The sequence below is a fragment of the Alosa pseudoharengus genome, unplaced genomic scaffold (genome assembly GCF_046254945.1).
Source record: "Alosa pseudoharengus isolate Yale_2024_CS ecotype anadromous, Long Island Sound unplaced genomic scaffold, YU_APseudo_1.1 YU_APseudo_1.1_scf_19, whole genome shotgun sequence".
NCBI lineage: Eukaryota > Metazoa > Chordata > Actinopteri > Clupeiformes > Clupeidae > Alosa > Alosa pseudoharengus.
The window spans coordinates 27,067,165-27,079,759 of record NW_027468657.1 but is presented as its reverse complement, the minus strand read 5'-3'; the positions used below and the strand labels follow the sequence as shown (position 1 = coordinate 27,079,759).

The 12,595-nt window shown below is 45.0% G+C and overlaps 1 protein-coding gene across 3 annotated transcripts in view; it reads right to left on the bottom strand.

Moving 5' to 3' along the window:
• Positions 1-1,977: 1,977 nt before the first annotated feature.
• ankrd50 (ankyrin repeat domain 50) overlaps positions 1,978-12,595 on the bottom strand; it is a 29,801-nt gene continuing 19,183 nt past the window's right edge. For all 3 annotated transcript variants that reach the window (XM_076292152.1, XM_076292153.1, XM_076292155.1), the window contains exons 4-5: positions 4,204-7,745; positions 1,978-3,819 (exon numbers count right to left, since the gene is read on the bottom strand). In XM_076292152.1, coding sequence (XP_076148267.1) covers positions 4,207-7,745 — 3,539 coding nt within the window. In that variant the 3' untranslated portion in view covers positions 1,978-3,819; positions 4,204-4,206. The remainder of the gene's footprint in view (positions 3,820-4,203; positions 7,746-12,595) is intronic.

Genomic DNA, 12,595 nt, shown 5'->3' with positions numbered 1-12,595 from the left:
CGGCCAAGAGCCGTGATGCATGTGGTGTCCTGGCTTGGCCCTGCCCCATCAAATACCCTATGGGGGAGAGAATGACAGCACCCCGTGTGTGTATGTGTGTAGGAAGCAGGTCACATAGAAGTGGAATAAAAAGGCATCCTTCTTTCATACTTTTGCTGGATAGGCCTACTTCTTAAAATACAACCCCAACTCCCCAACACACACTCTAGAGAGCACTGAATCAGACCTTTATTTGACTTCTATCTCCTATTCAGATATATGGTGCTGTCCATACCATATCAAATTGACACGACTTCATCCAAAAGGTACTTTTACATTTGCTGCCAGAATCACTTTTAAGTGGAAACAGAGGTGGGAAATATGAAAATATGTTGAAAGGATTTGCTTGATTTAGTTTATTTTGACGTTAGGAGCAATACAATAACTTAAGTTTAATAGAGGATGCTATGATTGTATGTTATAGGTATGCGGTATTTTAACAAACAATCCAAACATGAATAGGGGGAATAAAATAAAACTAATCAGGGATGCAGTATCAGCTTTGGGTCATTAAATGTTACCTGAACAGAAGACATCATCTACTACTGATGAGAAAATGTCAATTAAAAACACAGCCAATCTTTTCTCATAAATCATGAGCACAACATGTCCACATTGACTTGGCTTGGTGTAATTTGCAAGGGTCAGCTAAAGAGACATTTGTCTTCTGATGACACTGCCGACATTTATTGCTGTGAGTGACGCCCCTGGTGTTTTATTACGAGCCATGGGCCGTGGGGTAATCTAGTCTTGTGTGAGCTTATTCAGATCAAAAGTCAAATGCATGTAACTCTAACCAGCTGCATCTTCATGTAGCTCTGAACGTCATGTGTGAGGAAATCTGCCCAAAACATGAGCAACACACAAGAAACACGTATGATTTGAAAAAAAAAAAAGTCACTACCATGGCATGCCCATAGATCAAAAGTGGGTCAATGGTTGCTAGGAGCACTGGACTGTGCTTTCTGGATAGACCTCTCCAAACTGGGGAACAGTCCTGCGAGGAATGAGGCCTCAATGTGAAGGGGGAGGGGAGAGAAGGAGAGGGAGAGGCAGAAAGAGAAGGAGAGGCAGATATGGTCCACTTCTTTTTGAAAGTGGCCACTACTCTCCCTGTTATCACCCTGAGCACAGGATACTAAGTGTGCAGATAACCGCAAATGCCCTGACACTGAGGACCAGGACCCTTCTCTCTCTCTCCTTTTTACTCTCTTTCTCTCCCTCTCCTTCTTCCCCTCTTCCCCTCTCTTGTTCCTGGCCTGTAGGTATGCAGCTGTGACTGTCTGAGGGGAAAGGGATAGCGGTTTCTCAAATGTCTCAAGGTTCCAGCCATTTTGATAAAGAGGATAAGTTAAGAGGTTAAGAGCTAAGAGGATATATATTTTTGTTTTTTCTGCTTTTCTCTTCCTCTCTACTGGTTTGACCCTTCAGTGGAACAGATTGTGTTTGCTTTGGATCAGTTACAAGCAGAGCAATCTCTCGTCATAGTCTTGTTTCAGACAAAATAACACATACACATACTTGCACGTGATCACATACTTCCTAACACAAGCACACTAAAACACAAACACTCCTCTATTAGACTAAATATGTTAAACTTTTTTTCTCTATCTCTCTCTCACACACATACCAGACTCACAAGCACATTTAATCATACTTCTCTAACACACACTAAAACAGCTGCATACATACACACACATACATATAGACACCTTATACAACCCAGTTATACTAATTTCAGACTAAATATTTCTCAACATGATGAGCATTTCTCCCTATGAACAGTGTTGAGCTGAATGAGAATTAGTCAGCAGATGTCCTGTGCCTGTTAAAAGAGTTAATGGTTAATCATTACTTCTGCACATAGGCCTACTGTGGTAAAGAAAGCCTTTAAGAGAGCAAGCCGAGTATAGTGACAAAATGACAGTGGTCCAGCAGTAAAGCAAATATGATTTATTAAGCACTTTTAATATACGTCGGAAAATTCAGCTTAATATAAGAAATAAAATTTCAAAATGAGGGCTCAATGTACATGGTAAGCTATTTACAATCAAATTCTTTCAATGTGATCCAAAATATGACAGATGCTTGGTGGGAGACAGAAAAACATACCCATGACAGGTTAACAGATGGCAAAATGTTTTTGAATACTGTCCAGGGTAGATCTTCAAAGAGTCAGCCTTCCCTTTTTCCAACCTTCAAAGCCGAGGCCTCGTGGAGAAAGTCTCAGGCTCGAAATAGTCTGTCATGTGCACTTGCATTCTCAGATTTGCTCTCACCGTTATTGTTCTCGAAAGAAACACTTCGCCGCTAACAATGTGAAAAGCCAGCACAAATATGACATTACACACAAAATGCTCAAAACGGCCTCGGCCAAGCCATGAGAAACAGATGTTTGAAATCCCTCGGCTCCCGTTCCAAGCACTACCCTCTCTCCCTTCCTCCCTCTCCCCTGGTGAAAGGCTGGCGCTTTAGCGGTATCTCTTTCGGACTTCTGAAACCAATACATTTCAGTTTTATTTTTCTGTGTTTCAACTTTGGCTCAACAAGTATACATATCAAACAATTCTTTAAAAACCATGATATTATTTAAAGTCTACTGGTTGGTGTAGGTGTGAGGTGTCAGCCATACTGATTTTTATACTGCCACAAAAATAAGATATGTCATTATTACCAAAATAAAGTCAACATAGAACCATTAGGGAGAAACAGCCTAAACCTTGAGGTGTACTTAGACTTAGACTGCAAGGAACGTAAGTGTTCCTGTTTGACTAACACACTGAAATTGCTGCTTTCACTTGAGAACTTTGCATTTAGCACCAAACTGCAGTTAACCATTACACTGTTGGTTGTTTAAATACCCATTGAAATGCTCACGACAAAAAAAAAAGAAACAAAAAAGAAAACAAGATCAAATAAAAGAGTCCCACAGGGACAAAATGAAATTATCTGGGCTTCAGTTTCCAATGAACTCGCTCCCTCTGGCATCTTTGATACACATAAACAAACAAACAAATGGATAAACAAACAAACAAACAATAAGAAGACCACCCAAAAGGAGGCCAAAATGACTACAGGCAATCTCTGAACACAGCACCATGGTATAAGCATACAATAAAAATGAAAGTGGCTTTTTTCCAAAATAAATATGGTTGATTACACTTGTAGAATAAATTGCCATTGCTATTAACATTACACACAACATATGTTTAGCACACCGAAGGAGATCAATACAGAGTTTTGGGTTTTCAGAATGGCAGGTTATCAATGCACAAAACATTACCTCATAATTCACCAGTAAGATGTGACAACGTACTCTGTGGTACATTGCTGTCAATATGTATGGTTGCAGGCAGAAAAAAAATACACAGAAAAAGACAAAAACTCAAAATGTAATGTACATTTGTTTTTTTTTTTACTGTTACTTTGATACCAATTCAAGAGGCATTAAATGGAAACCGAAACGTACATGTCTGTTTTTTTCCTCTTTTTAGAAAGTGCATACACTGCATATTAAATACGAATACATTAAATAAAATAAAAATGATAGTGTGCATGGTTACACTAAGAAGGCTGTAACAAATGTAGGCACATTGAAGTATCAGTTTATGTGAGCCTTGTGCAGCGGTCAACATTCTTCCCTAGAATTTTTTCTTTTTTTTTCTTTTGAGGTGTTCCACTGACGAAAGAGAAGAAATGGATATAGTACTTTTGCGGATGAAGATAGTTGCTTTGGCACATTCCCTCGTATGTCAGGCTGACGGATACAATCCAAGACATCTGAAACGCCAATGGAATGATTTGGTTTAGTATTCAGTTGGAAAAACATTTTCTTGGACAGATCATTGCATACTTATTTGAAAAAAAATCTAATAAGTAGTATTAACGTCAGTGTAACAGACAATGGAAGAGGAAAACTTTAGTACTGCTTTCGAGAAAACTGCTTAATATGTTTCCCAGCTGCAATGGCTTTGAGCCAGAACATGTTTAAAAAGACAGCCTAAATATCCAAATTATAGTGTTCTTTGCTAATGTATTTCTAAAACCATATGGTAATTAGGATGACAATGTGAAATGCATGGCACATCTACAAATGCAAGCCAAAGTAAAGTACTCCACAATCTTGTATGCATTTCTGATTTACCAAATAATCGTGCAACTCACCAGTTATAATGGAGTTTCCTTTTTGTAGTTATACCCAGGGTCTGATCCTTCAATTTGCAGTTTAAGGGCTTGTTTAAGGCTTAACTCTGTCTCCCCAATTGGGTAATTGTCCAAGACATCCTGATGCCCTCTGTTCTGCAGAGTTCTGGGGACAGACACTCTCCCAAGAAAAACCTGATTGCCCTGTAGGTGATAGTTGGGGTTGGTCATGATACCATTCCTTTTTTTCTCAGCTAAGCTCTGCTGTTGGATATAGTACTGTTCTTGGGTCTGCCCCGAGTCTAGCATTGGGCCACCAACCACTATCTTACAGTGTGGGTCCTTGATGCTAATGTTGGACACTGGGTTGTTGAGCGCAATCCTCTTGTCGAACTGTGTCATTTCATACTCCAGAACTTGACCCTGGGCAGGGCCACTGTTCTTGGACTTCTTTTTGTCCCCAGAGCCCATTTTGTTGGAACAGTTAGAGGTGCTGTTTTTGGTGCCTTTGCTTTGCTTGAGCCCTGGCTTGATCTGCCCCCAGTCAAACTCGCTGGTAGGAGAGCTAGGCTGTGGCCCTATGGACTTGGTTGTAGACGAAGGTGAGACAATGGACTGTCTGCTTCGACTGCGTGGCAGAGAGTGCTGCTGAATCTGTTCGGTGAAGGAGAGCCCATGAAAACTATCTATGGGCACAGTCTGGGCGGTTGCAGTGGACGAGGTGGTCCTCAACGAGGAGTTCTTTGAGCTTTTCAGGGAGTTGTTGGAGAGAGACGATTTCTGACGGTCCACGGTGGAGTCTGGCGACTCTGAGGGGGAGCTGAAAGCGTGCACTGGCCCGTTTTGCAGGCCACGTCCTGTCGATTGCATATCACCGGCTCCTGTGCTCCCAGAACTGTTAGACTTGATTGTAAGGGACTGCATCTTCCCCGAGACAGTGAGAGGAGTCTTCTGTTCCATGGTGTGTATTGGAGAAGGATTGCAGCCATTGAGGCTTGAGGCGCCATATTTTTCCAAGAGTTTAATGATCATTGTGTGCCCACCCTTGGCGGCTACTCTCATGGCCGTTCGGCCAAATTGGTCAGCATGGTTAGGATCTGCACCGTGCTCCAACAGAATCTGGACAACATCAATATGACCTTCCTGGGCGGCAATTCCAAGCGCTGTGGCTCCCTGATTGCAAGTGTGATCAACATGAGTCCCGTTGTCGATCAGAAACTGGACAACCTTGGCGTGACCCTGCCATGCTGCAGACTGCAGAGCAGATCGCTTCTCATTATCACAAGCGTTGACATCGGCGTGGTAGTTGATCAGCATCCTCACCATCTCTACGTGTCCCTGCCAGCACGAGACGTGCAGCGCTGTTCTCCCTTCTGTGTCACTGGCCTCCACGTTGGCTCCATTCTCCAGAAAGTACTCCGCCATAGCCAGCTGATTCTCAAGTGCCAGTATATACAAGGTGGGCCGCCCGTCAGCATCTTTGTAGTCTATGTCTGCCCCATGACTTAGAAGCAACTCCACAATGTCTCTGTGACCTTCCAAGGCAGCCACTCGCAGAGAATTCCTCCCGTCGTACCCCCGCTGGTCGAGGCAGGACTTGTTTTCGAGCAGTATGTGCACACAGTCGTAGTGGCCTTCTTGTGCGGCCAGTATGAGGGGGATCCGTCCGTCATTGTCCACCTCTGTGCACCGGGCACCTTGCTCAAGGAGTGCATCGCACACTTGCCGGTGGCCTTCGAAGGAGGCCATGTGCAGGGGCGTCCAACCTGCATCGTCCCTGTGGTTCTCGTCCAAGCCTCTGTCCAGCAGAGTCCTGACCACTTCCACGTTCCCCTGAGCGGATGCAATGCTAAGCACTGTTCTTCCTTCACTGTCGATACTGTCCACAGCTGCGCCCCAGAAAAGCAGTGTGTTGACCACAGAGGCGTGACCCATTGAGGCAGCAGCTAGGAGTGGCGTTCTTCCATTGTTGTCTGTGTGATCAACATCAGCGCCACCCTCTAAGAGTAAGTCCACTACATCCACATGTCCTTCATAGGCAGCTACAAGCAGAGGGGTCATGCAGTCTTTGTCACAATGATCGACCTCTGCTCCACGGTCTATCAGGAGGCTGACAACCGACGCGTGGCCTTTGCTGGCTGGCACACAGAGGGCAGCCACTGAGAGAGCTGTCCTGCCGTCCACATCCTCATGATTCACCTCCGCCCCATGGTCCAGCAGGTGCTCCACAATCTCCCTATGCCCCATATAAGCTGCCGCAATCAGGGCTGTCCGTCCTTCATTATCTGCCTTGTTCACCTCGGCACCATGCTGGAGCAGGTTGAGCACAATGTCCTCGTGTCCTCCCCAGGCTGCTGCCCTGAGAGCTGTTCTGCCATCTGCGTCGGCACAGTCCACCTTGGCACCAGCGTAAAGGAGGGCCGAGACGACCTCTGAGTGGCCACCCCACGCAGCGGATCTAAGGGCAGTCCAGCCATCATGGTCAGTGTGGTTGATGTTTGCCTCAAAACCAATGAGGCAGTTGACGACCTTGGTGTGACCTTGCCTTGCTGCCAGTGTAAGAGGTGTCTGACCATGGTTGTCTTCGAGTTCCATGTTTGCCCTTCTGGTAATCAACAGGTTGACCACATCTAGATTTCCACTATATGCAGCGTTAGCCAGAAGTGTTCGCCCACAGGAGTCTGCCTGATTCACAGAGGCCCCATTGTCAAGCAACGTGCGGATGGAGTCTTCCCTCTCAAGAGCTTGCTGCACAATACAAGAGGCGTGATCGTCCTCATTGTTGACATGAGCCCCAGCTTTGACCAGGAGCTGCAAGACCTCCTGCTCTTTTGGGATTGAGGTTGACAGAGAGTCTTTAGCAGGGGTGCCATTCCACACCATCCACAGAGCAAGGTTAAAGGGTTCTATCTGCAGGTTGGAATTTATCAGGTGGAGAGCGAACTCTTGCACCTCCAGAGGTTTGAGCTGCTTGGCCCTGCAAGTGTAGCTCATTGCCATCATTCTGTGTCCCTCGGCAGCATTGCACAGGTACTTCTGTGTACAGTGCTTCACGTCAAGGAGCCATTCCGCAAAGCTGTAGTGAAAAAGAATCTTTGTGTTGTTGAGTCCATCAACAAGAAGTTTCGAGAGGATGTCCATTTTCTTCTGGAACTCCTCCATGTTCAGAGTCATGTTTTTAGTCCAAACAGCATGGTAAAGCTCTTTCATGGTGAGGGGTCGGCAGGCTGCGAGCATGACGTTCAGAATGGGTTGCACTTTAGCAAACTGTTTCCGCACAAACAGCCTCTGGCAAAGCCAAAGGTAGAGGCCGTTGAGGGTGCCGGGGATGTCACGGATCTCCCGCAGCATGATGAAGCTCTCTACCACGCCGTCCAGCACGCGCTCCAGGTAGAGGAAGCAACCGCTGCTCTTAATGTGCAGCTGGTTGAGCATCTCAGCCGTCTCCTTGGTGAGGTGTTGTCGTAAGGCCTCCTCCTGGTCCAGCCTATGTAGGATGTACTGCTGGACATCCTTGACGATGTACGCCTTGCGCAGGTCATCCAGACTGATCTTTCGGAACCCTGCAATAAAAGACACACAGAAAAACGACAATTAGAACCAGTTTGATGTTCCAAACAGAAGCATTTCTCATTTTTAAATGATAAAACTACAGAAGATCATATGGCTATTATTTATTCTTTGAAACTGAATTAACAGCAGCTCATAGGAGTGCACAGCCTCGCTGGGAAGGGCAGGCAGACAGACTCATTTTACCATTGATCTTTTGATCCTTGAAGCAATGCATTGTTTGATCCATTATAGTAACCTTTAATTTCGACATGCAGAGGCTAATCAGCTGTAAACACAGGATTTTTATAGCCCGGGTGGTACAAGACCACGTCTGAGAGTTCAGCATCACTTGGTATTGAGCTATGTACGAAGTCCAAATCAATGCATGCACAACTCTGACAGTGGGATGGGAAAAAGGCCTTTGTAATATAATTTCAGAGATAGATGAAAGGATTAAATACTTTTTGAATATCAAACCAAAGACCAAGACCAAAGCCACAAACCAAACCTTTTTATGAGATAAACAGAATGCTACTCCTGAAATAATGGAAGAGAAAACTCATCATGAAGATGTTCTTGATAATAAAGCAAGTTTAACCTCTGAAATAGTTCCATATTATAGCTTCCAGAAGCATAAGTTCTACCATATGTCTTTACTGTTATGCATTTTCCCAGGCATTATTCTATAAATTACATGGTCATGGTTTGGCATTGGGAAAAGCATTCTCTTTCACTACAGCAGAGAAAAGGCATATATGTATGTTACGCAACGTGTACCTGAAATGCCCTACACTTTCTTTGTTCGGTCTACAACGGCTATGCACACAAGGACAAGTTACAAAAATAAGGCAAGTTACACAAGTGAGGTCTGTCTACATACCACCCTTATCCACACCCCTTGTTTTGTTTCCCTACTGCAACACTATGTATTGCCAGACTTTTCCGAGGGGGGTGGGGTGGGAGACATTTCTGTGTGTTAATTAATAGACATTTATATCAAGTAGCTCCAAGCAAGGCAGTGGCTTCCCAGATACTGAAAATTCCTTTGTTTTATCTCACATGCCTGCTACTGCTAATGGCGTGGTGAACATTCTCCTTGCTAACATAACTCCAGTGTGGCTGAAAGCCCAGGGGCAGGGAAAGCATTTTACGCATAGATCTATTTACTGTTCCCATGGTCTCTGGCTTTCTCAAGCGATAAATGAAAAGGGGAGGGGGGCAGTCTACATGGCCCACTCTAAAGTTGTTAACATATTTCTCATAGTGAACTCTGCCTCCCTCAATAGGAATGATGAGCAACATTCCAGTGTTTTATTTAATTGTCTGCCAGATCTAAGAGAGAGAAAGAAAGAAAGATGAAAGCAAAGGAGAGAAATGGAGGGAAGAGAGAGGGGGAGAGGATGAGTAAGAAATTCACTGCCAGCAAGTGCATAAACATCCTACATAGCCATACATTGCAACAGAGCCTTCATTCACAACAGTTACTCCTCCCTCCTATAATAAAGCAAACAAGCTCAAAATAAGATGTCATGATTTTGTTTGTTTCTTGCAGAGAACCAGACTGATCAGATCTGCTTTGTCAATGTGGTAACATAATGTCAGTGAGACCTTTGTTTGCAACAGATTGTGTAATCTGAATGAGACTTGGCACCATTCAGATAGCATTGTGTGGAATGCGAGTGTGCGCACACACACACACACACACACACACACACACACACACACACACACACACACACACACACACACACACACACACACACACACACACACACACACACACACACACACACACACACACACACACACACACACACACACACACACACACACACACACACACACACACACACACACAACACCTGTTTAGCTGCACTGCACAAGTAGTAAGTCAATAGAAGTATTGACATTGACAAAAAAAGTCATAATGAATTAATCCATTCATGTACCAACAACAACTCTACCAACTAATAAATCTTTATGACCACATGTTGCATGGGAAACTCGAACGCTGTTGTAACATGTCCTGCTTTAAACTGGCACTCCATGTATGCCATAGCTTCCCAGCATGGCGCAGAGTGAAGTGAACCCATTCCACTGCTGTCCTCCTCCCTTGCCCCTGTGTTGTTTTTATCATTAGAGAGTATTTTCCATGACTGCGACCAGGCAGGGAGAGGGGAGCGGAGTCGGCACTCATTTCCAGGCTCTCTGACCTAGCGCCCCACCTTTCGCCGAATCCTTTAGCTAGTGCTTGCTTGGGCCGCCTCCAGCCTTAGGACAGGAAACTAACTGAGCCCAAAGGAGGAAGGAGGAAAGGGGACCATAAAGGGGTGGGAGGGAGGAAAAACAAGGGGGATTCTAGGACAGATGACCTAAAAATCCATTTTCGCTGCTGGATGGCTTGTGCCTGTGCATCATGTGTTTAAAGTAGGTTGTCTGGCTGTTTGGCTTGGAGAGAAGCCATGAGGGAGAGAAAGAGAGAGAGAGAGAGAGAGAGAGAGAGAGAGAGAGAGAGAGAGAGGTCCAGAGAGTGTGCTGTGCGCCGCACCGCAAAAAGGATTAGTTAGCCATGCTGCTTCCTGTACCTACAGGATATTTCATACTTTCGTTTGTTCCAGCACCATCTCAGATGAGAATGTGTTTTTGCATAGCTGCTTGAACCTGTGTTCATAAGCCAAGATTGGAACAAAGAGCTCTAGTCATGGTGCGGGCCAGGAGTTCCTTAACACAAGTTCCAAAATAATCTGTGGTTTGCAACTATTTCGTAGGTGCTTGGAGAGCGAAAAAATACGACAAAACTAAATAAAACAAGGGGGACTGATGTCAGGCCACAAATACCACGGATATCATTGTTAACATTGATCTTCAACATTGATTGAGCATGAAGGAGGAAAAGGAAACACAAACACACACACACACACACACACACACACACACACACACACACATAGACGGAGAGCAAATGAACTCGTTCTGCCTCCACTGAAGCTTCCAGTCGGCACAAGCCAAGAAGCCCTCTCATTCAATTACAGTAAATGGAAGATGCTGACCTACAATTTCCACTTGAGTCATCAGAGACATCACTTCACAAGCGCTGCATCCTGCTCAACGGAGTGGCGGCGCTAGTATTGCGGCGGTCATGTACAGTACAGCCGAGTACAAACAAACACACTGCGAGGGACTCGCTGAGCTTCTGCTCTGCCCAGTGATCATGAAGACATGCCCGTGAGAATCAACCGCAAACCCCATCATCACAGCTCCTCTGATTCACATCAAAAGCACCTCCCAGAGTGAGTTAGGCGGCCCTTGATTTTCTTGTTTTTAATTCTTGCAACACTAATAAAGAAAACAAAGGTTCTTTTTTTTCACGACAATAAGGTTGTTCAAGCTCGCATTGCATCTGAAATGCTTTAATGCTAATGGCCGCTGGGCTACTGCAACAACTGTGCATTCTTGACCAGTCTTTGCCACCATGTGCATCTGTTGTTGCTTACGTCTCTTTCTGCCGGGATTGACAGGGTAACTCGGTGGAACACGAGAGGCTCTCTCGCTCGTCCAGCAACTGTGATAGTCGCATGGCTAAGGGGACGCACCTCGCGGGCCCAGTGTATGAAGCAGCTGCCACTTGTTACGGAACTGGATATGAGCCACAGGAGACATGCCCTCCCTGCACAAAGGTGGACTGTTCAGCACCCTCCTCCTGCCTGCCGGTTTTCAGCCTTTTGCCCAAGATTAATTTTTCAGATGACAAACATGGGGCCACGCATTGGCACAGCGCAAGATCGTTGGGAGAGAGGAAGGGTTAGGGTTGGGAGGGGGGACAGGAGTGGGGGTGGGTGGCGGGGGGTTGTAGGTTTAAAATTTGGACCCCCGGGCGTCTCCAAGTGTAGCACGTTCTTCACAAGCCACAAACTTAAGTCATCAGATCCAAAAGGAAAACAGAAACCCAAGCTCCTCGCTCTCCTTCACTCCCTCAAAGCTCCCCGTTCAACACCAATGTCTGTCTAGCAGCTGCAGAGGACCTGGCTTCAAAACAGAGAGGCGGCCACTGAGTAGAGCGAGAGAGCGAGAGAGAGAGAGAGAGAGAGAGAGAGAGAGAGAGAGAGAGAGAGAGAGAGAGGGAAGCCATACTTCTAAAGGGAAACAAAAATGTTCCATCAGTCAAACACGTTGAGAGATCCGTTTTTAAACAGTGGCGAAGGGGTTTGTTTGTTGGAGGTCCTGCATCTTACACAAAGGCAAACGAGGGAAAGTTTGAGAGAGGCTGGAAGAAGTGGTGTTTCCTACAGTGAACGGGAGAGATGGAGAGAGACCGAGACGGAGAGGGAAAGCTAGCGACTCCAGATGACAGTTGTCTGCTTATAATTATACGGGATAGTCCCTCACCAAAGGGAGAGAAAATATGCTATAAATAAACATCTCATTACAGTGTCTTTCCTCTTATACAAACTCCTTCAATTAACTCGGAGCCTCATTTTGTTTGATTAAAAAAAGAAATGCGAATTGAAATCAAAACCACAAGTCGAGACAAAAAGCTGTTGCAAACACTTTCATGATTCTAACTGAGGTTATTGTATGAGTACCACATCATTGTTGATGTGTGCAACAGTTGCTGAGTCTAAAAGGTTGGGCCATGGTTAACCATTACAAACAGATGGTTTTTTTTGTTGTTTTTATTTTTTTCATCTCATACAAAGACTCCATTACAGGTACAGCTGACAGAGTGAGTCATGCCCTGGCATGTCCATGTGTTCCTATCGAGCACAACCGATAGCAAGAAAGCTACAAAGTCAGTCTGAGGAGCAGCAATACTTAATGGACAAGTTTTTCGCCGCCCTTTGCTGATGTAAGCCAAATTTAA